Source organism: Hippoglossus hippoglossus, chromosome 12 (assembly GCF_009819705.1).
Source record: "Hippoglossus hippoglossus isolate fHipHip1 chromosome 12, fHipHip1.pri, whole genome shotgun sequence".
Lineage (NCBI taxonomy): Eukaryota > Metazoa > Chordata > Actinopteri > Pleuronectiformes > Pleuronectidae > Hippoglossus > Hippoglossus hippoglossus.
This window is the reverse complement of record NC_047162.1, coordinates 9,673,023-9,698,865: the sequence shown is the minus strand read 5'-3', so window position 1 is coordinate 9,698,865 and position 25,843 is coordinate 9,673,023. Positions and strand designations below refer to the sequence as shown.

Here is a 25,843-nt window from a genome sequence, read left to right as displayed (position 1 = left end):
TGTTTCAGACAACTAAGTAGATGGCGCTATGACTCTGAGTTAATATTGACATATGGAGCTGTTCAGGCCGGGACACTGATCATGTGACAGAATTTCGGTGCTGATTGGACAATGCACAGTGGAGTTATGAAAACTTTGTCTCTTTTGGCGAAGGATCAACCTTTAGTGCACCTCAATGTCTACACGGTTTGAGTTAATGTCACAATTCTGACCATGGTCTTGTCTGAGCTCATTTGAGCGGTTTATTGTAAAGCACTGTGACGATGAGTCAATATTGACACATGGATCTGTTCAGGGAGGGACTGTGATCTTGTGAAAGAGGCTTGAGGCGGATTGGACAATGCACAGAGGAGTTATAATAAATCCCTCTTTTTTGGCGAATCATCAAACTTTGACGCCACGCCACACAGTGTGACGAAAACTCACAATTTGACTTAGTTTTCATCTCCAAGGAGTCAAGATGACACTCACCGAATTCCACGTTGATCTGATTAAATGAGTTTGTTAAAATACACAACGTGTAAAACGGCAAAAATCCAAAATGTCCAACTTCCTGTTGCGTTAATCAAATTGGTGCCGGGCTTTTTTTTTCATCCGGTCATGATACCATGTACCGAATGTCGTGAAGATCGGTTAAACCAGACGGAATTGCTGCGTTTTAGGGGGCGCAGTTAGGCCATTTTGCCACGCCCATTTTGAATTACCCCAGAATACGTACATTTTCATCAGGCCTGACGACTGACGAGTTTGGTGAGTTTTCGAGTATTTTCCAGCCGTCAAAAATGTGATTAATTTTCCTGAATAATAAAACGAAAAGCAATAGGGCCTTCGCACTTTTAGGTGTTCGGGCCCTAATCACTGCCCAGTAGTTGTACACTTCCTGGTAAAAAATTGAGGAGGCAAACTTGAGATACCATGTTCACAAGGCAACATATGGGCTTAGTTAGGTCACGGTGGCCTTGACCTATGACCTTTGACCACCAAATTCTAATCAGCTCGAGCGTGAGTCCAACTGAACACTTCTACCAAATTTGTTGTTTGTTGGCGGCGCAGAGGCACAACTTCACAAAAACGGAGACCAACAAAACATCTGTAACATTTTATTAAAAGCATGAAAGGACATATTCACGTCCTCGAAAAGGAACATAAATACAAAATATATTTATATGTACAAATTATGGCAGAGACAAACAGAAGCGTACCGAGTACTTTCTAAAAATGTTAATTCACAAAAACCAGAAAGGAGGACATATTAAATGTATCTCCCAATGTGTCGTTTATCAAAGAGAGGTGAATCAAATGATGCGTTCTGGTTCAGAACTCAGCAACTCTAAAAGGATTGAGGTACAAAAATTAGTTAAGCAATAATTCTGGATAAAAAGATTAAATTTGTTTTGCTCTGTACATTCAATTTAGAAATGTTATGCAGTTTTTACGTCACTTGCTTTCATAACAACAAATGGATAGAAAGGAAAATCGACTACCTCATTTTGCCTATGCTGCTGCTGCTGCAAAAAGTATCTCTAAATTACAAGGTAGAAGTTTGCAAAACCTTGCAGCTGAAACCAGATGAGAGTTTTCACAGTTGTCGTACCTGGAGCAGAATATTAGTGTTACAGTGCGGCCCTGCAAATATTCAGGAAAGGAAATGTCCTTCATCCCCAACACTCTGTAGCTCAACAGAAGTAATACAACATTCTGACCACAGGGAGGCACTGTACCAGCACCACAAACTAGAACTCAATAATGTTCATGGCATTAGCACCCACCTTATGCATCAGTTTTTATTTATATGTTAGTTAATGATGAAAATAATAATAATGGCAGTAAGTAGTAGTCTGTTATCAGATGTTCAGAACAGTTTGGACATCACTATTTTGTTTTAAACGAGTAGAGATACGAACCGGACGTTGAATTATCGCACAACTCTAAATCTTAAAATCTATGAAATAAGCAACTTCTTTCAATCATTTGGCCAGTAACCTTGGTTACTGTATACTGTGTGAGGAGGCTGATGCATTTTTTAAAAAATGCATGAATTCACATCATAGACAGCGATGTGGCTCATAATCGAGTCCGTCTTGACTTTGTTGGCGGAAGTGAAATGTTGCATATCGATCTTGTTCACGCTGACAGAAACAGTTTGTTTTAACACTGGGAGGCCGCGTTTAATACTGTTACTGCACAAATAACACTAGTTCTCTGGGAGCACTGGGAACCGCACAAATCAAATGATAAAAGCAGCATCGATCTGAGGGACTGAATTGACACAATTTGTTAGAAATCCTCATGTTTCAGTGCAAATCTACAATTTCGTTCTCATATTTCCCTAAACTCCGCTTCCGTCATTGAATCTCTGTGATTTCCACGACTTGATAAGATACTGTATGTCCGTCATGTGCTTCTAAAAACCACAGCTGACACCAGTGAATACAATCTTGAGTCTGAAAAATGCTGATTAAGGCATTAGATTGAAGACACATTTGCACGTTTCAACCATAACCTTGTGTTGTCTTCATTCCCTCAACCACCTTGCATCGTTTCTGCCGTCTTTCTGCTTATATTTACACACATTTAGAGCATAACACACCGAGCAACATTTCATAGGTTACCGCCTATTGCACATGGAATTTTGTCTTGTTGTTAAAAAAACATGAAAACGTGTTAGTTCAGCCTTAGGTGTTGAATGTCAGCTTGTCCTTCTTTTCGTTTTTTCTCCTGCTTTTTTTTTTAATTTAATTTTTTAACTTTCTTTGACATAGAGTTGTGCAGTGTTATTCACCGAGTCCTAGCTGGAAAACCCGCCAGGCGGCTCCGGATCAGGCGACTCGGGGTCGTCCTGGTCGTCTGAGGGCAGCTGGACGCGCTGCTCGTCCATACGCTTGGCCTGCACCCTCTGGATCAGACTGAAGAAGTCTTCGTCGGGCACCGTGGGCGCGTGGGGGCCGGCTTCTGGCGGGGAGCATCGCTGGTCATCAATCCTGGAGGACTGTGGGCAGAAAGATCAATACATTTAGGGAGCGGAGTGAAAAATGTGACATAACACTACCGAGTCCATGTTTGACTTCGACTTAAGACCCAATGTTTCCATGACAACCTTCTCCAAAGTCTATATAGCTAATAATAAAGAATATACGAGGATCAAAAACTTGAGTTCTTCTCATATGCGAGTGGTGTTCTCACCTGGCACTTGATAAGCATGTTGAAGAAGTCGTCGCTGGGCTCCTGATGATCTCCCTCGCCCACCAGGTGTCCCAGGTTGTTATGGGTAATCCTCAGGCCCGGGAGGTTACCAAGATTTACCCGCTGGTCGTCGAGGCGGCGGCTCTGGGAGCTGGCGATCAAATCGAACAGCTCCTCAGTCTGGGGGGAGGTGGTAAATGCAGGATCTAAGAGGAGAGGGAGGAGCCCAGTTAGTGAAAATCATAGCCTGACAAAAAAATGACCCCACAGTTCATGGGTTATGTTGGTTTCAAGTCTTCTTCAAACCAGCACGATGTTCATTTTGTAAATTCTGGTCCCATTTTGAGTATAATAGACAATAAAATGCGATATGCATTGCGACATGGATACCATGTGATTGAAAGCTAGTACCATCCAATGGGTAGAGGTCGCAAATGTCGGTGGGCGTGTAGTTTCCCTAAACTCTCAGTCAGCCCCCCCCTGCTCCTCCCAATACCTTACTTCTGGTTTCAAAATACTAAAATGGCGCCGGCCAAAATTCCAAACTCAAGGCTTCAAAACGGCACATAACAATTGGTGACATCACAGGGATTTCCACATGGTGCAAATGAGTTCACGCAACTAAAATTCAAAATTAATTCTAAGTGTTTAACTAAAATTAAAGCTCCACTGACCTATCATGTCGTTCAGCGCGGCGTTCTCAGCATCTTCGCCGTTCTGTGCCTCATCAAGGTGGCAGCGCTGGTCATCCATGCGGCTGCTCTGGAACTTGCTGAGGAGGTCAAAGAAGCAGTCTTCATCGGAGGGGTCACGGCCCAACTTCTAAAAAGGAAATAAAAAACAACAACAGGTGAACAGAGCCGTCTTTGCGACCATCTTGAAACCCTGTCATTACCTCCTGTTGGTTAGCAGGTTGCACAAAAACTACTGAACGTATTACCACGAAACTTGGTGGAAGGATGTGGTGTGGTATCCAGATCCAGGATTTCCTTTCACTTTCTTTACACTTTCAACAGCACCATTGATTTCTCATGGATGGATTTTGACTGATATCTGTGAGCGTGAAGAATTTGGTGCAGATCCCCCCCCCCAAACAAATCATGATCTAGTGAATTTAAATATGGTTTCATAAGGCGACTGTTGGGCCTTGGTTAAGGTATGTGTCCTTTGAGTGGCCTTCTTTTATCAAGCTTTTACTGTTTTCATTATCTTTAGGTCACAAAAAAACTATTCTGTGCGTCACTCTGCAGCAGGAGCCAATCCCAACTGACTTGGTTTATGAAAAAAAATAATATGGTTCACTTTTTCCTGGATGACTTAGTTATGTCGAAACTGTGCCTTTATCCAAGAAACATGATCCGCAGGTGAAATCATTAAACTCAATTCCATTATGAGTTGCATAATGAGGATCATGAAGATGGCCAGCTTGCGTGGAGGTGATTAACTCACGAGGGGACGGGCCTTCCTGGTGAGACTACCTTGACCTAGATACTGAAGCTTGGACCATATCACAGAATGTAAAAATAAACAACCCATTTACATGTAAGTAAAAAGGGATCACGTGGTGGTAACCTGGAAAATCAGGTGGAAATATCAAGAGATGAAGCTGTAGCTGCTTTTTGAGGTCATGCATGTTGACAAGTAAGAACTTAGTATGATAGGGTTGTGTGGTTTTTTTTCATCAGAGCTAAATGAGCGAAGTCAATGTTATCTTTTAAATCACTCCTCATACCTTCTGTTTATATTTTTCACGTTTTGTTGTTTTTAGATTGACTGTGTGCTCTGTAAAATATGTTATATAATAATAATAATAATAATAATAAAAGTGTAATTTAACATAAAATGCTTCCTTTATTTGTAACTTCCACACATGAGCAGGGAAGTTGTTAAACTCCAGCTGTTGGTTTCAGAATCAGTTGGCAGAGCCCGTAATGTGCGTGTAACTCTAATTAATGATCAGCTGATCAATTATTCAATCACTGTCAAGCCAAGTCATTAAAGTCCACTTTGTGTTAGTGATGCTCTCACCCACTGTCACAGTCTAAATTATTGTTTTGCAGCTTTGCAACTGAAGGGGATAATTATTTTATCAACAATGATTTGGATTTTATTTTTAAAAAATTATGTTCGACCAAGTATTCTGGCAATCAGGTGGTCAGGTCTTGTGATGCCGACGGAGAAAACTGCCAACAGAGATCAGATAGCAGCAAAAACAATAAAATATAAAAAACAAGCTTTCCACTGCATCGTGAATTAAATAATGTTCAATAATACAACAGCAGTTTGAATTTTATACTTCATCCAACTTATCCTACAAATGTCAAAGGCTTCTCTTAGAAATCCCTGAGGTCTGTTCCAAGGACCGGGTTTAGTCTCTGGAAAACTGCAGAGTAAAAACTGGAATATCCTCAAATCTGGAACATGAACCGTTGACAACAGAAGATAAGCTGTGGCCAGAACATTTCAAAATAATCAATAAAATCCCCCAAAAATTCTTCAATCAATCAGTTACAATAAAGCAGCGTTTGCAAAAATTTAAAGAAAATGCCAAACAAGTCTTAGAATCAATAACTAAACAAAAAACAATAGAATCACTTTCTTAGATTCCCTCCCAATTATTTTAAACTAATAGTTGCGCAACAGTATCACAGGATGGTTGACAGTGAAATGTTATGAATATAGTTTTATTGTTTTGTAACGGATGACGTGTCTTCTCGTGCATTTAAATTTATTTAGTCCCTCTTCAGCTTCACGTATTCCACAAAACATCTTACACCTCGGTGATAACAAACAAAACCCACGACACTGTGCTGCAGAGTTGCACAGAAGCAGCAGAGGTCGTGACAGGCTGATCCTCATTAAAAAGACTTTCTGACGATACTGTCCCTCCCGACCACGCCTCAACAAACTGACCCAAATAACAATTAGACTATATTAACTCCTTAAAGTGGTAAAATGTGTACGACCAAAACAAAAGAAGATTTGACAGCAACTAGTTGAAAAATTGAAAACCACTTTGCCTAGAGCAAACTGCGCAGCAGGTCGGTGTCAGCAGACTCCTGATATCAGGCAGCAGAATCTCTGCTTCTCCACGGCTACATTTTCTATTACAAAAATCCCACCATGGTTCAACATACATTTTACTTATTTAAACAGTGAAATACCTCTCGACGCAACACACTGTTACTCCACAGTGTCAAACATCTACGGGAGAAAAGTTAGTAACCTCCGGTGTCCTTTGCACCGTCTTGTTATTCAAGCTGTAAAACGTAATTGAATCATCTTACCAGCGGCACTTTGTCTTTGTCCTCTATCTTTCCGACTCGCTATCTCTCTCTCTCTCTCTCTCTCTCTCCGAGCTCTCTTTCCCCCCTCGCTCTGTCCGCACACACACCTCGCTCACACTCCCCCCGTCTCCCCCTACTGTCTCCCACCACTTTACATCACTCTCTCTCCCTCTCTCTCTGCTCTCCTGCTGTACTCAACTCCCTCCCTCCAATTTCCTCTCCTTGTCTATCCCTCTATTTCTTCCTCCTTTTAATCTCTACCATCCCCTCACTCCTCCTCTCCCTCTCTCTCCCTCTGCGGCTCTACTGCAGGCCATTTTTGTCCCGTCCCGTTCACTGAGGGAAAACAACTCATTATGGGAAGCAAATGAGAGGGGGTGGGGGGGGCTGACCCTGTGGGGAGGATGGCGGTTCTGTGATCAAGGTCACATTATCAGGAGAGAGCTGCTGGTGGTGGGCGAAGGGGAGCACTGGGGTGTAAAGATGGCTCCATCGATGAGTAAACTGCACGCCAGCATCGGCCGCCAGCGAGAGACGGTGGCGCCGCATTAGAAAGGCGACGCTGTGGTTTTTATTTATTTGGATCAGGTGTGACTTATAGCAGTTGAGTCCTTGTCCCCCCCACGGCCTCCGTGCAGATCAACTCACTTCCCTTTTCTGCATTGTCCAATTAATCAAGTAGGCCAGAGGGAGAGAACGAGGGGGAGAGGAACACGTGATGATGAGAGAGCGAAAAGAGGCAGGAAGACAGTGACAGAAGAAATGATGTTGTGTGTATGTGTGTTTCACAGCTACAGTACTGTGAGGTGATGCCATCATGGATGACAAAGGAAGTAATAAGAAATCTATTTGCCGTGTTTGACATCACAAATGTGTCTGGAATTGAAAAGCTCCCTCACCTCGCTGTCTTGCCAGTGTTGCATCTTGCACGATACAGAGAAGAAAGAAGAAAAATAAAAAATAAATCGCTGTTGTATTTTCCTCTCAAGATGTGAAAAACAACATTACAAATCTAGGGTAGTCTGAATTTTTTTTTTTTATTTATTTTTTTTTTATTTTTTAAATTCTACAAAGTCTACACTGCCAAGATAAAGAAGAAATTAGCATGTTCATCCAGGTTTCATGTTTCCATCACTGCTGATTGGAGCCAGAGCCGATAAAAAACAAATTTGACCAGGGACTGAACGGTGATTGTCTCCATTCCCACAGCAGACAAAAGCCAGATATTAGTGTGTGTAAGTGGGTTTTTTAACCAATGGAAAAGAGGCTTTGGGAAAAACCCGCTAACTTCGCTTTTAAGCCATTTTTAAGTTGACAAAACTTGACAACATAAAGTAAATAAAACGAAAATAAAAATGCTAGATTGTGAACATAACTTAATCACGATCAAACCTAATCCTCATTTGATGGTTCCACAAAGTTGGTTTACCATTTATTTTTAAAATATATTTGGATTACATCTATTTACATTGAAGATACAGTAAATCCTAATGTCATCCCAAGGTGGATTTCTCTCTGACTTATAGCTTTTGGGAAGAGCAGCCAAAGTTCACAGACCCACAGCTGCTTTTAGAAAATTGGCAGAGAAAAAAAAAAAAAAAAAGCGTATACTTCAATTTCCCCTGTGTCCCCCCGTGATGAACTATCATCATGCAGCCCAGTAATGTTCTCTCTCTCTTCTAGGACGTCAGCCTCCTGATTACAACAATTAGCTTTGTCACAGAAACAGCCATTAGATGCTGTGGGCAACGCTGAATATCAGGGATATAACAGCTGTGAAACCACATCTTCATTAAGAATCTAGTTCACAGCGAAGGGATCACCGTTGGGCATTTAATAAGATACCTACATAGCCGACATCTTACACAAGCTCATGGGAAATTAAAGGAAACGGTCCCAATTTAAACTCTAATGTCTAATTTTTTTCCTCGCGATTTCTTCAATGCAGAAGCCCTGAAGACGAGTCAGAGAGGGGACGAAGAACAGAGAAAGTAGAAAAGGGAATTCAGCAAATTTTAGATTTAAAATTAATTATTATTATTGCAGATGTTGGTGTGCTGCTTCAGATTTGAGGCACGCAATTTAATTAGAGCTTGTGCAGTGTTTTTCTGTCATAAGCAAATAACACTGTGCTGTGTATCTGAAATAATATGCAATAGCTCATTAGAAAGGCTGTATATGAAGAGGGATGAGACATCTCCACTTCCTCCCACTGTCCAGAAAAGAAGCCAAAACAACCAGAATACAAACGCTACCATCTTGCGCATTTGGAGCCAGAGTCTGCGCAGTAGGTCCCACGGATACATGCGCTCAACGAAGAGTCAGTCAGTTTCACTGCATTTTTACAGCATCAAATAACTGATTTAAACCGAACTTACCAGAAAAATTAACAGAAGTACAAACATCAGTGTGATAAGGACTACCTAAAATGAGTTAAACCATCTTTGAACAAAAAATGTCAACGCGTACTTTGACTTTGGTCCATTTCCCATAGGTTAACATGGAGGAGGCAGGGTTTATGACCTATACTGCAGCCAGCCACAAGGAGGCGATCTAGACGCTTTGCCATTTGTTATCTTTATGTAGATCTTGTATGATGCATATAAGCCTGAAAGGTTAATAATTACAACGCTAAAGCCAAAAATAGAGGTTTAAAGGGATATGAAAATATATTCCTTGAGGGATGAGGAGATTGATCTCACACTCTTATATGTACGATTAATATGAAGCTACTGTGAGAAGTGGGTTAGCTTAGCATAAAGATTGGAAAGGGGGGGGGGGAAATCAGAGCGCGCAATGCATCGCAATAATAAACAAAAACAGCCACTCACTGGCACTGGAGGCGGAACTTGCACAGTGATGTCGTCAGAGTCCAGCGGAGAGTCCAACCACGGCCTTTCGTCCGACGACTGACTGTCGGGGTAGCCTTTCCTTTTGCCGGGCTGTGACAGCTGACTCTTGGATCTCCTGGGTATACTCTCCAAGTCTTGGTTCTCACCGTTCTGCAGTAAAAAGGACACATTGTTTTCCGTGAGGGACCGATGGCGGTTTGGTGGAGCGGTGTGGGGATCACACGATACACACACAGCTCGCGCCGGACTGAAATGTGAGGGAGAGAAATCACCTTGTCTGAAGAGTACTTCCACAGCTCTACACTGTCCATGCTGTTTCTCTTGGTGAATTTGGGTCTTGCTCCTATTGAAAAAAAAATAGATATACGTAATTAAACATTTAAATATCCCACATCTTTAGAATCTGTCATAGACTTTATTCTAAATTTGTTCCACTTGCTGATTCGAGCATGCAAGGGGCTCTTTGTTTGTCCTCTTTTTTTCTGCAGCGGTCTGTAATGTCAGTAGTGGTCCTGTGACGTGCGCGCAGACTGTGAGGTTTAGGGAGACAAGCGAGCAAACAATCTGAATAAGAGTCTGTTTGCCAGCCTTGCACCAGGGAGGGATATGTGGGCCATTGGTGTGAGTTTCTGCCTGGAGAAGGGTTCATGAAAGCAAACATCACACAAAAGCCAGGCTGACTGCAGAGATAAAGACCGTTCAGCTCCTCCACGCTTTCGTTATGCGAGTTCTCTCAATTATGTGAGTGAGTGGATCGTTTGAGGTCCATTTATAATAATCTGCTTTATTTGAGGATAAATAGTTGAAAATAGACTGTGTCTCTATGTTGCTTTGAAAATGTGAAAACCCCTTGGCTCTCGGTCACATTTAGTGGACTCAGTCAAAACACAAACATGTGTTAGGTCATTCTCACTTTAAGTCAGCTTCACATGACCTATAGCTATGAACACGAACAGTATTCTCAGTAATCAAGACAACACACCAAATACAGAGTTCAATAGATCAGAATCTAAAATTATTATTTATCATCAATAGTTTTAAAGTGACAATTATTTTTATTATTCATTTTAAGTTTATTTAAATCCCAATGATTAAACCCCTGGGTTTAACTTGAAATTAAACCCATTAGCCATTGTTTTGTGTGACACACACACACACACACACACACACACACACACACACACACACACACACACACACACACACACACACACACACACACACACACACACACACACACACACACACACACACACACACACACACACACACACACACACACACACACGATTAAGGAAACTGAGTAACTCGCTTCCATGGCGGTTAAGAAATCGAGTCACATGAAACACTGACGCAGAGGAAAACAGTGGCTGAGTATATGGGTAATTCCACCTTCAGAGTAAGAGCGGCATGTGATTCTTTTGTTTACTTGTTTGACTGAACATTTTTCATTGTGCCAAAATCTACAGCTGAATAAATCACAAGGAGAAACACAACCACAAAGGTCATCACAGAATTCAATCTGAAGTAAATTGTTGGAATCTGCTGAATGTGACCAGATTCAAGTTTACATTATGACCATATAAGGGTCTAAACATCATTTGTACTGTACCATGATTAAAGAGCAAATTCTAATTTTATTTAAGTCAATTGCACAATAGTTATAATTAATACAACTTAAGAACAAGGACCTTCACTCTGATATATGTAAATTAAACTGAATGATTGCATATCTCATTATCTGAACTTAAATTAGTGGGAACAGTATTGCAATGTTTCAATGACAAAATAAATAAGTGGTATTAAGTCATTCCATTTATAACATCCACTAGGTGTACATGACAAAGATTTTTTAAGTATCTCTTAAATCAAACTCTCCGTGATTTATTATATTCATTTGTATACACTCCTGTTTAAAGGAAAAGTTCCACATTTTGAGAGATATGCTTATTTTTGTTTGGCAGAGAGTTCAATTAGGATATCAATACCACTCTTACTTCTATCCTTAAAATACAAAGCTACAGCCAGCTAGCTTGGCATTACGACTGGGAATGGTTAAAGCTTGGCTCTGTCCAAAGGTGATCTGCCAGCACCTCACTTATAAAATACAAATAAGGTAGAAAGAACTTGAAGTGTTACCTTGCATCTCAAACTCGGAGCTGGAGGGCGAGAGGTCGCTCTCATTGACGCCCAGAACCTCCATCAGCTGCTCCACGTTCATCCTGGCTGTCAGTTCCCCATTCCTGTCTCCAATCTGAAGGAGAAATACAAAGACGGGGACGAGGATTAAACTAATTAGTTCAAATACAAGAAGACTTAACTTTTAACTTTTAACGAATGCTGTGTCATACCTCCTTCGAGATGTCCAGGTGCTTTCGTGCATAGTGAAGAGCTTGTTTGTGGTTCGCTAAAGACACGTATGCATTCCCCAGACTCCAGCAGGCACGGCCTTCACCGACCCTATTAAACCACAAACACACATATACACATTCAAAAAACTATTCCTCCGCTTATGCGTGTGAGTGTGTGCCTGCATTAGATGTAGTTTACACGAACTCTACCTGTCAGTCAGCTCCTGGGCGATATACAGGTGTTTCAGGTGGTAGTCTATGGCCTTCTCATACTCCTGCAGAAGAGTGTAGGTGTTTCCCAGGCTGTAGCAGGCCTGAGCCTCCATCACCTGGTCCCTCAGCTGCCTGGACAGCTGCAAAGTTTTCCTGAAGGAAAAGAAAAATTATGGTAAAGAGGGAAATGAAGGGAGGTTTTGTAGATGAAGACAAAGTCTTCAAAGTTTTTTTCTTTCTTGTGTTTTAAGAGTTCAAATAACGCATTAGAATCATTTATATTCCCATATAGTCTCATTTTCTCTTTTGCATTTCATCCAACCTCCACTAGATGTCACACTGCCCTCTTTCCTCACCTGTAGTACTCTGTGGCTGTGTTGAACTGGCCCAGGAAGATCAGGGCATTCCCCAGGTTACTGTACGCCCGCCGCTCTGCTGCCTTGTCCCCAAATTCTTTGGCAATGGATAATCGCTGTGAATGACACAGCAGCGAGGGTCAAGTCAAACCACAACAGCACAATATATGTATATAAAAAAACAGGTAAGTTCAACCAAATCACGTCATTTTACTTTTCTTAAGACTTTTCTTTAGACCCAGTGTACAAGCACAGGCTGTTACGCAAGTTCATGCTATGAGCTCTGCTGAGCACATCATTTCATCACCAGAGGTGCTGCTGCAGCAGTGGTGCATCAAATCAGCCCCTCTGCTTTGGAAGCAGCATGCTCTCCTCTGTCGCACACTGATAGATCTGTGATGGGGCAACGAGAGCGCCTTCTCCCATGAGCAAACAAGTGGTTTACAAAGGAGAGTGACAGGAAACACATGCGGGGAAGCCTGAAGCCATTCTTACCAATGATTCACCAGAAACCAATTTCCTCCTTTTTTTCCTTTCTACCAGGGGCTATCAATCTCTGCACACAGTGTGATGGTACAGCACGAGATGGATCAGGATCCACTTACAAACTCAGGGAGGTGAGAAACATGGTAGAGGTAGCAGCGCCTGCTGTCTTGTATTAGCACTGCACTAGGAAATAACACATATTTTGATGAAACACTATGTTGTATTCACACTCTATCCCTGTCCTTGCATTCACTGCATAGCTGGCAGCGAGCACAAGGACAGTTATTCTCTTATGTAGTTTGCATAAAAATGGATTCAGTGAAATGAAAGTAATCAACACTTTCTATACAAGAGGTCAGTTCCTCCTTCTCTCTGGAAACTGAATATTTTGCATGTAGAATCTTATCTAGCTTTCTCAACATGGAGCAAATACATTCAGTTTGCTAATTCACTGAGTGTAGTCATCTTTATAAAGGGGTTATCTTCTTATTACTATGAAATATGCGACACTGATGCTGCACATCTTCATCATCAAATAAACACTTAGGACTTGGTCTGTCATAAAGGATAAAGCTCAACTTTTGATCACAAACACAATCCTCCATCTTTGATCACAAACTGATTTGACTAAGTCATAACCTCCTGTTACTTAGTGGTAGTTATCACTAATTCAATTCAGTGGGAACCACTTCTGGGCTGCATATGACAGAAGTGAATGAAGAGAGTGGACAGGATGATGAATGACACAAGGCAAATTAATATGTGATGCTGTGGCTGCAGGGACGACACTCAAAACATTCATGGCCAAGAGGTTGATACAAACTTGTTCAGTATTGTGATATTAAGTTTAAGATTCAATTATCTTTTATTCATATTTTGTATTCATCAAAACATTAATAAAAGATAATTGAAAGCAATTCCCCTCTGATCAAGTCCATTTTATACACATTCTGCTGCAGATAATAACACAGCATCTTCAAAGTCACTGAACAGCTGCAAGATGAACAACCTTGTGTCACTTATAAAAGTTAGGGTGCTGTTCTGCTGACACAGTGTCCCCGTTCTGTTCTGGCACATTAACAAGGCTGATAAATCACACGGGGGGGGGATGCTGCAGAGACACGAACACGATGCTGGTGAACATTGTGCGGGTTTCTCACCTGCCGATGGAACTTGATCGCTTCGACAAAGTTCCCCAGCAGGTAGTGGGTGTTTCCCAGGTTCCCGTAGGCTCTCCCCTGAGCAGCTCGGTCTCCAAGTTCTTTCACCAGGCACAAGTTCATCCTGCAGAGGAATGTACACACCACTTAAGTAGCTGAATGTAAATGATAAGTAGTATCTTAAATATATGAAGTCAATGTACTTGTTCTACAGATAATCATGCTGTCATTGGAAAGCAATCTAAATGGCAAATTCATGTTCTGCATATGAAAATGCAAGATTTTAGAGAATAGAACGGCTCATTTTAGGTTGTGAAATTGTGAAAATGCTGCAGCCAAAGCTTGGACCAAAATAGGAGTACAAATTTGAGCAAATTTGCAGGTAAATTAAGAGAAAACTCAAATCCAGATGTGGTGGGCAGTCACAGACGTATAGAGGAACAGCTGAATAACCACCAAAGGTGAGTCAAAGTAGTAACCCTTGCCTATTTAACTGATAATTCATAAAATGCAGTGAAACTCTATTTTCCATGCTGCTTCTGTGATTTTCTGTTGTGCACATTCTCGACACTGTCAACTATACATACTCATAAAATCCAGTGGCCCTTTGCAGTGTGTCTCTGACTTCAGCAGGGAGGTCCCCCGGTTCCTGGGTGCAGCCCCATAACTGCTGTTTGCCCTTTGCATGAAACACATTTCCTATGTTGTACAGAGCTCGGGCTTCTCCAACCTACAGCCAGAAAATATAGAGATAAGGAAAAGAAAGATTAAAGTTAGTCGGGTCGGACAGATTTCCAGCTTTGTCATGAATCGTTTCTTGTGCAGTGTAACAGCCAAGATCGATCGAATGCTCCTGACAGGCCGTCGGACGGTCGGGTGAATTTCTGACAGAAACTTTGGTCAGTCGTCTTCATGCTCTCGCACCGTCGAATCGATCCCCGAACTCAGCGCCTTTTTTCTCACTTTGCCTGTGTGATATGGTAATCAAAGTGAAACCAGAACACGGCGACTTGACACATCATCCGGACAGAAAACAGAGAGGCCGGGCTGGTCGAGCTAAAGCAACAGCAAACCTGCCTGATGGATGTTTCTTCCTCTTTCTATCATGTCCCGACATACCGGAGAGAAATGTCGTCGCCTCTTTTTGGACGGCAGTACAATTCACCCTCTCTACAATTATGAAAGAAAGAAATTTCGACTTCTTTTCTTTTGACGATAGTGAGACTGGTCCGGAGGGGCCGACAGATACATACGGTGTGAGCAATCAGGTTGTTTCTTGATGGTCGGACCGAGCAGCACAACAATCATGAGCTTTGGTTTTCAATTGCCAACGATTTACTCGAACAGTGTCAGTTGGAATCTAACAATATTTCTAAAACTGCACAGTGTACGTCCAGCTTAAGGAGCAGATAAACATACAAAGGTCTCAGTGTATTGGTGCGTCTGAAGAGCTTTTAAGGACATGCTATTGAAAGGAAATAAAAACCTGCATGTTACCTTGTCCCCCTGCTCTTGAGAAATATCCAAATGTCTCTGACAGCAAACAACAGCCTCATCGTAGCGCCCCAACACTTTCAACGTGTTCCCGAGGTTCCCACTGGCTTTTCCTTCTCCGATCCTGTCTCCTATTGTTCTGAGAAAGCAAACGAAGACACACTGGGTGTTAGGTAACAAAGACCACAGTCATTTAGTTAAACAGTAGCCATTAAGAAGAGATGCTGTGTAGCATTATTTTTAATTGGTGGCTCACTTCCCGAGGACCAGGTCCCAGTGGCCCTGGTGAGACCATAACTTAACAAGATAAATCTCCCCCGGGTCTTTAATCACTTCCCTGCTGAAACACCAGCTGCACTCACTGCAGGGGAGCAGATTACTCATATGAGCTTAATACCCAGCTGCTCCTTGTTGACTCTTACTATATGAAAGTCCCCTCACTTTTCTTGGAATATTCATCGTCTGAATCAAAACAAAATTAAATCAGCTGATGATCCTTTATGCATTTGATACATTACATCAAATCTGTTGGAGACAGTGACCTGGTTCTTCCACGTCTGACAACATCTATATATCAAAGAGTAGAAGAGTCATAAATACATAATTCAGGCAAAGGCAAACCTCTCTTTCTATTTATCTCTTATTATTTATCATTGATTATTGTATCAGAACACAACTTAGAATTTTAGTTAATTTAATTGTTGCAGCTCATTTGTTCTAAACTATATTGTTTTATTAGCTGATGACTCAAAAACATATTAAACTGAAAATCCATAATTTTCAATATAAAATCTGTTCAACTTGACAAAAAAAAAGCACCTTCACATTAGAGGTGATATTAATTCTATTTCATCTGAGATAAATTTGTGTAGTAAGTTTTGTATGGGATTCATCTGGTTTGGTTTGCTGGAATAAATAAATACATCTTTTTACTTTTCTTTCACGCCTGGGACTTAAAACAGATAAATATTATAGAGGGTGAACAAATAATAGAAACTCAAGCCTCTATTACCTGATTTTTATGTTGTTTTTTTATGAATATATCTCATCTGATATAGCAGTATTGGAATTTTTAGTCTTTAATAGCAGTGTTGGCAGCGGCCCCCAAAATTCAACATCAGTCAGGCTCAATTAAAGGGTGCACAACTTGCCTGGCCAAGGTCAGGTCATGTCTGTGGTACTCCAGGGCTTTGCCATACTCCTTGAGGTAGAAGTAAGCATTGCCCAGCTGGCTGTAGATGGCACTGAGGGTCTTCAGGTCTTCTGTGCCGACCTGAACGGCTGCCTCGAAGAACGCTGTCCCGCCTTTAAAGTCTCCAGCCTTGCACAGCCGCTCTCCTTCCAAGGCCAACTCCAGGCAAGAGGCCTCCATCCTAAATGTTGCATAAACAAACAGGTAACTATTGTTAACACACGAGCATGGTCAGTGATGTCAGTGATATGGCCCCTTAGTACTGAGGCAGTGCAACTTCTTCTCAGGCCAAGGCACAAATTGGCAGTATCACCATGACAACAAGGTCCAGCCATATCCGTGGACTGTTGCCTTAGCAACTGAGTTTAAGCTCTAAGATGAGCACCTTGAAAAACGTGATGCACTTTTCATTCATTACTGCTCATATGAGCCTGATCTTTTACATGACGCATTTATAAAGACAGTTTTTTTCTTTCCGTATAAAGCCGATGATGCCTTTCAACATTTTCTGAGAGTAAGGGACTAAAAGTAATGTCATATTTTAAACTATGTATGGTAAATGCCTTCTATGACTTGGATAAAAGAGGAAACCAACATGGTAAAAGAGATGTCAAATTTGTGACAAGTTCCTTCTTAAAACATATAAATCAAATTATAGCAATCAAATTATAGCAGTATAAAATAAGTGTGGTATTGTGTAGCATGTACCAAATATTCATGAATCTAAATATTGATGCATCTAGTCAGATTGGATGCATCAATATTTAGATTCATGAGTGAATCATTCGTGAGTGCAGTCACAACCAGTGCAAGGGGTTTCATCAGTGAGTTGTATCCAGAACTATACTGTACATCCCCGATTAATTGCATAATCCAGGATAAACTAAAGACCAGCCAATCTGGTTGCAGCTCCAAATTCCAGATAAGGTACTAGAATGTATAGCTAAGCAAGGATTATCCTCGAATCTAATCAGTTTTTACAAAAGTCACCATTAAAAAAGGAATTGCAAGGAGATGCTCACCACAACAATGTTTGTATTCTATAGTCATGTAAAAATTAAATGTACTTCTGGCTTACAGCTTGCCAAAAATTGGACTGTCACTAATGCCAAAATGATTGTAACTGATAATAGTAATTAACCAGAGTAGTTACCATTGGTCACTAGGTTTGCAAAACCAAGCGACAAGATGAACACAGTTCTGGGCAGTACCTGTGCTTTTGCTTGGTTCGTACTCTGTCCACATACACCTGAAGCTCCAAGTGTAAAGGCTTTAGCATGGCCTGTGGTCGGGGTCCCCGGTGGACGAGTCGACATGTCGCACTCTCTGCCCCGGTCAGAGGGCAGGGCGCAAATGCCATGAGGGTTAACAGGCAAGAGCTACGTCGAAAACCCTACACAGAGATTGCAGTCCGTTCAAGTAGTACACTTACCACTTAAAATACAATGAGACTATGAGTGATATGATATATATAGATGGGATTTCCAGCTACAAAAACAGGTCCATATGAAGTCAGTATTGTCCACTGAATAACTCCAGTAGAATCTACAATGTCAGCAACATTGTAGCAAACCTGGAAGAATTCCAGCTGAAAGCTCTACACGCAGTCCGAGAACAGCCAAGAATCACATCTGCTTTTCAAGTCCAGTCCTCGAGAACGTTCCAGAAAACCAAATGTTGGACCCTCTGCTCTCCAAGCCGAGACAGTCAGGAGGGGATTGTAGAAAATTCCACAAAAGACCAGATCCAGTTTCAAATGTTTTTCTAAGCAAAAACATGTTGGTCAAGAGTCTACAAAGGGCAGGTTTCACATATCCAAGTGGACTTCATGAAAAAGGTCGAGATGTTCAGTTCTTCGCCCCCAAGAAGAAGCGTTCTCTCATTTGACCCTCGTCAACTTGCCCTGAACTGTGACAGCAGCATCCAGTCTCGTCTTGCTCCACTTTAAAAGAGGGAAGGTATACTATAGGGGATCATACTGGGTAAGACCAGGAGGGAGGGGGGGGGAAACCAGTGACGACAAAGTGAGTGCAATTCATCTAAGCTTGACCAATGCCCCAATGAGAGACAGAGGGGAAGGATGCGAGACAGAAAGAGCGGATCACTAATCCAGTGACCTGCAACTCGTTGCTGGAGACCACACAGCGCAGTGAGCGGCCCAGACTAATCCAACTCTCTGCTGACACCGGCAGAAACTTCAGTAGGTCACCGGCCAGGGCTAATAAGACTGTGAGTGAAGGGGATGCCAGGATATGAATGAAAACACTAGACTTGTACTGATGTTTATCAATTATTTTAACTAAAATCACAAATAAACATTTTGATATTCTCAGCTGAACAACTGAATATGGAAACAAAACTTACACAAGTTGATAAAACTGTTCTTTTCACTACAAAATAATGAAAATAATCAAAACTCATGAGTCAGTACCCTCAGACACACCCTTAGATAAGTATGCGTAAACAGGCGACAGCTGTCTGTACACGTTCGTTTCGCCCATGTTTGTGCACGTCTTCTGAAAGTTAACAGATATGGACAAAAGAGAAGAAATGGAGTAGTACCACAAGAAAATCGTGGGGGGCAGTTTCGCCGATAGTTCAGGCGAGACATCCATAAAACACAAGGAAGAAATTTCACCATCCACATGCTGCAAAGTATTTCATTTCCTCACAGACCACCGCCATGTACAACGTGGCCCCTTTAGCCTCATTCCTAAGAGGTAGATAATCACAACCTTCTCCACCATCACCATGTTTGTTTTGTTAGAAACTCTCGACTCTGTTCTTCCCTCTAGTGGATGCATTGCTTAACAACCATGACAAATACAGGACGCATGGAAATATATGGGCAGTGACGGTTACGTTAAAAACAAATGTGTCTTGTTAACGGCAGCATAAATGAGCCTTTAGAGCAGGACAGGACTTTTTTTTTACGGCAGACATTCAACTTGTTATGAGCAGAAAAAGCCCATGTGCTAAATATAACATCAACAACAACAACTGCTTTTGTCCTATTCAAGTGTCCCTGTGAGCCGTGTCGGTACCGGGACCCTGGAACTAAAGCGGCTAAATGGAATTCAGCCATCATTAATTTTATGATTCATGGCAGTGCTTTTGTTTCTGGTCTACTCGAAACAAAGGTAATGCAGTGACGCCTAAGAAACCACAGACTGACACCATAGGATGTAGCCATGCATACCCTCATTGAGCTAGAAACATAGTTTGACCCTGTGTTACTCACCACAGGAGTATCTAACACAGAGTTCTTCCTTCTCTCCCTATGTATATGAAATGTTACACTGTGGTACAAATATATATTGTGATAGAGTACATCTCCCAAATATTCAGTTGAAAAACTTTCAATGGATTAAAACTAACCAGATAGATGTTGTTGGCTGTCCTGGCAAAGTCTGAACTAACCACATTTATACCTGACACATGATGGTACCTCATGTATAATCATAAATGATGATAATTATAAATACTACCAACAATTCAGCTCATTAAAATATAAGACAGCCCACAATGACGTTATACAGACATTTTAAAAAGGAAACTTACCTGAAGGACAAAAGGTCTGATGCAAGACGAAGCTGCCGTCATATCACTCTAGAACTACTGCCACTACAACAGCTCAGTTTTAACCAGTGGCTCTTTGAGCGCAATAAACATCTAAAATAAAAAGTTCAGTATCCAAAAGGTGAAATGAAACGTCCAAACTGCCTTCATCATAACGAATGATGCGATGTGATGAGTGCTGTTGTGGGGGAAAACACATCCAGGCCCTGGGGCAAAAGCACTCCAAACATCTTTTGGCAATAACATCGCTCTGTAAAGGCGGACAGAGGTGGTTACCAGGGTAGAAAACAGTCAATAAAAATGTGCAAGGTCGTGTCCTCTGTATTAAATAAATGGATTTAACAGCAGCAGTCTGGATTGTTATGGGGGGAGACTCTACAGCTCTGAGAACCCTCAGCCAGAATGAAACGGGGGGGGACTACAGGATGGAGGTCGACTACAAAAGAAGATGAAATATTTCACTCACAACAAGTCTAAAAACTTCAGTCAACTGTAGATGCAGAGGCTTTGGAAATATATCAATGCAGTGTCTTCAGGGAAAGTTGAGGCAAGTAGCTATGGGGGTGTTGTTACCAGACAAAGGGCAGCAGATGTCCAGGTGCAGACGGTGATGTTAACTACCACAAAGTTGTAAATCCTTGAGTTTTCATGGTTTGTGGAAAATGGGTGTAGCCTTAAAAAGGCCTGGCCACTTGGTTAAGGAACTTCAGCTGTGCAGTTGTAAAGTCAGAGGCAAATATATCACACCTTATCTAGGTCAAAATCGGTAAATGAAAAGTACAGCTTGATGGCTAGCCTGACGGTTAAACGACAGACGGAACAAGGATAAAAGACTGAGAAAGAGAACTTTATGGACTTGTCAGAAAAAAATAGGACAAGAAATAAAAGACCAACAAGGGATTGGTCTTTTTGAGAGATGGTTTTCACAAAGTGACTTTCATTCTTGTCATCTTTGTGGTTGGCAGAAGAATGGATCTGTGCAGTGTGGTCTGCCTTTTCTCTTCTCTGATTACCACTCTAATTGGTCTGTTTGAGAGACACTCATCCCATAATAGCCTGCCTGTGGTCTGAGAGATTCAGTCTCTCAGTGCTGTTGCCATGGCAGCAGAGCGCACATGTAATATATTGGTCAGGTTTCAGGGAGGAAGTTACGGAGGTGAAACTGAGGTTTGTGTGTGAGCCAAACTGCGCAAGGTCTCAGGTTCGCCCTTTCACTGGGAAAAAGAACAAGGTGAACCATATTTCACAATGCACCTTCTACCTCTTGTATCACCCTTTTCTTTGGTCTTTGTGAATTAATATCCATTCTGTTCGCCTTCTTACCATGACAGTGCAACGACATTGAATAATATTCAAACAATCCGCATTTGTACCAACAGTTCTAGGTCTAGATTCATTCATGTGATCAAAACTGTGCCTCAACTAGCATAACATGCCCATAACCGGAACTGCACAAAATCAGAATACAGTAAGTCTGTAGTTTATGTTTCCAGCTGTACTTGATACTTAAGCCTCTGCAAAAATACATTTACTGCAACTGTGTGTCATTCCAACCCATCACCAATGGACCAAACAGAGTTTTCTCCGTCTTAGAGATAGGGTGAGGAGCTTGGACATCCGGGGGGAATCTGGAAGTCAAACCGCTTCTCCTTCCCAGCAAAAGGGGATAGTTGAGGCACACATAACTGGGAGAGGACCCAGGGGTCGACCCAGAAATCTCTGGAGGGATTACATATCCCATCTGGCCTGAGCAGGCCAGCAGGAAAGCATTGCTGGGGAGAGGGATGTCTGGAATACCCTACTTGACTGGGTACCTCTGCGACTTGAGCTCGAATACGTGGGAGACAATTGAGGGTGTTTCACGCTCTCCATCAAACCACAGTGTTTCAACATGTCACAATGAAAGTGCGTCTGAAAGTGCGTTTTTAGGAAGCAGTCCTTTGGATTCACCTCAGAAAGTACAAGTTAATAAGTACAGGTCAACTCCAGATTACTGTCAAATATGGTTAAATATGGAGTAGGACAATCCATAAAGGCAACTAAAATATATGGTGCAATAATTAATGCTCATATATGAAAACACAACATGAATTTAATTCTATATAAGATAAGTTCAGTTAAGTTTTTGTTAATGGAGCTTTTATTTGATCCATAGATCCTTGTTGCAAATTCTGTTCCCATGAGTCCTGGCTTAGCTAAGAAACTCTGCACACTAATCCAGCCATAATTACAGAGTGCCGCGGCTCGTTGTCACGGAAACCAAAGAGAAACTCTCTAGGAATGTTTTTTTCCTCTTGCAGTGCACGGCTCTTCCAGCTAGAGCAGAGCTTTCTCCGGCTTCCTTCTTTTGTCTGATTCTGCTGTAAAACTGCTTTTTCATTCTGCACGATTCTGTTTCCCTGAGCTCACAAAACTTGCTGTCAGTGTGTGATATTAACTGAGCAGTATCATCAACTGTGGACCAAGAATAAGCAGAGATTTTTTATTTTTAAGTTACAATATCACATTCGATTTTCAGGAATGAAATCGATTGTATTTTTTTTTTATTTGGTGGCCGGATTTCAAGATTCCCTGCATAAATGATGTCATATTTACAATATTCTGCATTATTTTCATAAGCATTAATTTCAAAGATCTACGATGTAGTCTCTGAAGAGCATGACAATGATTCTTATATATCCTTTCAGAATAAGGTGACATTTAAAGACACCTCCACTTAGGCACATGATGTGTAAATAAGGACATGAAACTGTTGTTGCTTTTAGTCAGTACGAGGGTGACGGTATAATCTTAAACAGTTGTGGGCACTGATCATCAACCACTGTGCAAGACTGCAAAGAATAAGCAATGTGATGCCACTTCAGATAAGTAATGACATCTCAGCAACAACTCACAGACCAAACTTTCTGGAGGTCTTGATTATATTATAAACTAACTTTGATGAAAATGTAACCAATTTCAAAACATATATATATATTTGAAATTCAACCTGACTTTTGTAATCACTCTGAACACTGTTAATCTTTAAATCTCATACTGCTAAGACAAATATGGATAAGGTGGATAAGAGCTTTAAAACGATATGGGACCATTTCAATGTGACATACAAGGACAATATGGCCAGAGTCCCCCGAAAAATTTAAAACTTGGTTAGCCGCTATTCTCCTTATGATCCCAGATACATGAAATTTCAGTTTCATGAGTTTATCATGTGACCAAATCAGCATAACAAATTTCTAAACAAAAGGTATTTTAGATAGATCAATATTTCCATTAACCACACTGAGCCTGACAAACACATAGGTTGCGTCCTCCCAACATGACTACAGGAGCTGTTTGGTGACAAAGACCCCACACGTAATACATATATCCACAACCCTCATGGTGGAAAAGGTCATGTATTGACTTTATCTGTTTGTAAAATAGAGGGAGAGCAATCACACCGGGTAGATCTGACTATATGACCGTGAGCAGCACTGTGACGCACTCTTTGTATTTATCTTTGTGTGTGTTCAAGTGTGTGTTTGTGTGTCTGTGTTTGTTCAAGTGTGTGTGTGTGTGTGTGTGTGTGTGTGTGTGTGTGTGTGTGTGTGTGTGTGTGTGTGTGTGTGTGTGTGTGTGTGAGGACGTGACAACCTTGCAGGGCTTATGAATGTCACTGTGCAGGTCAACAGTTAGAAACAGCCCCAGCAGCTCATTATGGTTCCACTCAATAAAGACAGTGACAGTCTGTAAAGTCTAAAAGTTCGTCAGTTAAATATGTGACTACATTACAATAAAGTACATTACAGTTTTAACACAATTACCTTATTGTTTTTGCATATTCCATCGGTGATATGACTGATTCAACAACACTTGATTGGAAACAAAAACGTGGATGCCCCTGATCAGCTCAGTGTTATAAGAGATAAGCAATTTTCAAAATGTCAAAATATAAAGCAGTGACGCATCAAGTTTTACCATTGGCCAGGAAACACATGACATGATTGGTAGGGTGACACATTAAATGAGATTAATCGATCAACTGATTAGTCGCTCAACAGAAAATTAAAAAGGAACCTTTTTGATCTTGTCAATTTTGGCTTTTCAAAAGTGAGACTTTGACAATTTGCATTGCCATTTATGGGATATTATTATTATTAGATTATCTTTGGTTGAATAATATGATTATTCTGAGCTTTATTGTTATTCCTGAAGTTATGGGGAAACTTTTGATTTGTTTGTAAATGATCAAAAATGAAAATAATAATAGTTGCTTACCTGGTAATAAGAAGTATAAACATAATGCCTTAAATGTAATGGTTGTCTATGATGATGTCTAGGATATGTAAAGAGCATTGTTAAATGTTTAATATGAATAAAATGTATTGTCATTATTGTTATTGATATTATGTTTTGTCAAAACTGAATAATCACAATCTTTGTGTTGGATCGTCCTCAGATGGGACTTCCATTGACAGACAGTGTGAAGCTCAGGTTAAAACTGTTTGACAACATGCAAATATACAGACAGTGAGACAAGATGAGACAGACAATGTGCAAATGAGAGGGAACGTGGTCATCACATATTCACCGAGTATGAAAAACATGTGTCGAACTGCTACCGACCACATGCACCTAATATGCCTCAGGTTTCAATAGAACTATGTAACTGCACTAAAATGTGTTTGAACCATCTCAGGTGTGCAAAACCTTTACACTGTATATATTCTGTTTACATTGTACATACTACTTTCTATTGTGTTTTTATTGTATTTAATTAATATCAATGAGCGTATATTGTCACTGTGCACTCTTGCTGCTGGTAAATTTCCCCATAGTTGGACTAATAAAGGATTATCTTATCTTTTCATCTATTATTATATCTTATCTTTCAGACTCGGAGCATCTGTGCATCTTGTGTTCACTGCTCTATAAAATCAGAGCCATGTGCACTGTCAAATGTTGTCCAACCTGTGCATGCACATGCACATGCACATGCACACACTGTATCTTCCTCCTACGTGCACATTTTATGAGGCTCCTCTCAGTCTGGCACATTCCAGCCGCAGCAGCTCTATGACCCGGGCCAGGAATGAGGCTTGGATCCGGGCTCTGGCTGCAGCTGTGACCGGCTCCTGGGCTTTAATAATAATGTAAAAAAAATAAAAATCACAGGGAGCTGGCTGGTCAACCCCCCCCTCTCCTGCCTGACTCCTCCTTCCGAGGAGAACAGGAGCTGGCTGGTATAACCCTCCTCTTCTTCTCCTATTCAGCCGCTCCCTGTTGTTGTGTCTCCCCCTAACAGACCCAGCACCCTGTCCCCCTGTCACCCACCCCCCTGTCCCCCTGTCACCCACCCCCCTCCGGTCCTCCGCTTCCTACCTGGAGTGCAGCCTCTTACTGGCCAGATCCTGGTCCACACCGTTAGCAGCCGACTGAGCCATAGCCCCGCTGCTCAGCTGCCTTCCTCCCGCTGCGGAGCCTCCTCTTCCCGGTGACTTCCTCCACAGGCAGCTCCCACTTTCCTCCTTCTCCTCTGCTGCGTCTCTCCCTCCGTCTCCTCTTCTTCTTCCTCACCTTTCTTCTTCCTCTCCCTCACTCTTCCTCTCCCTCACTCTGCAGCAGCGATGGCAGCCGCTCAGGAAGTGAGGAAGTGAGGTGTCAGGCTGAAGACACCATAAAAGCACGAGGCCCCGCCCCCTCAGCGT

General features: G+C 41.5%; 1 protein-coding gene across 2 annotated transcripts; it reads right to left on the bottom strand.

Annotated features, from left to right (window-relative positions):
- Nucleotides 1-1,086: 1,086 nt before the first annotated feature.
- gpsm1b (G protein signaling modulator 1b) lies at nucleotides 1,087-25,843 on the bottom strand. Of its 2 annotated transcripts, none has more exons than XM_034602205.1 (14): nucleotides 25,518-25,843; nucleotides 16,534-16,755; nucleotides 15,386-15,521; nucleotides 14,476-14,618; nucleotides 13,889-14,012; nucleotides 12,243-12,358; nucleotides 11,884-12,039; nucleotides 11,674-11,782; nucleotides 11,462-11,576; nucleotides 9,595-9,665; nucleotides 9,302-9,472; nucleotides 3,858-4,005; nucleotides 3,184-3,389; nucleotides 1,087-2,989 (listed from the first exon to the last, which is right to left on the bottom strand). In XM_034602205.1, the coding sequence occupies exons 1-14, from the start codon at nucleotides 25,577-25,579 to the stop codon at nucleotides 2,789-2,791; spliced, it is 1,980 nt and encodes a 659-aa protein (XP_034458096.1). In that variant the 5' UTR covers nucleotides 25,580-25,843; the 3' UTR covers nucleotides 1,087-2,788. The 2 variants fall into 2 exon arrangements, with proteins under 2 accessions (XP_034458096.1, XP_034458097.1); XM_034602206.1 differs by having other exon boundaries at nucleotides 3,858-4,002; nucleotides 25,518-25,789.

Excerpts from the sequence above, each read along its gene's own strand:
- gpsm1b (XM_034602205.1), bottom strand. The coding sequence starts at position 25,579 with ATGGCTCAGTCGGCTGCTAACGGTGTGGACCAGGATCTGGCCAGTAAG. Across the intron at positions 12,359-13,888 it reads CGATCAAGTTCCATCGGCAG|CGATTATCCATTGCCAAAGA; the intron begins GTGAGAAACCCG and ends TGTCATTCACAG. Across the intron at positions 4,006-9,301 it reads AAGTTCCGCCTCCAGTGCCA|AAGTTGGGCCGTGACCCCTC; the intron begins GTGAGTGGCTGT and ends TTTCCTTTTTAG.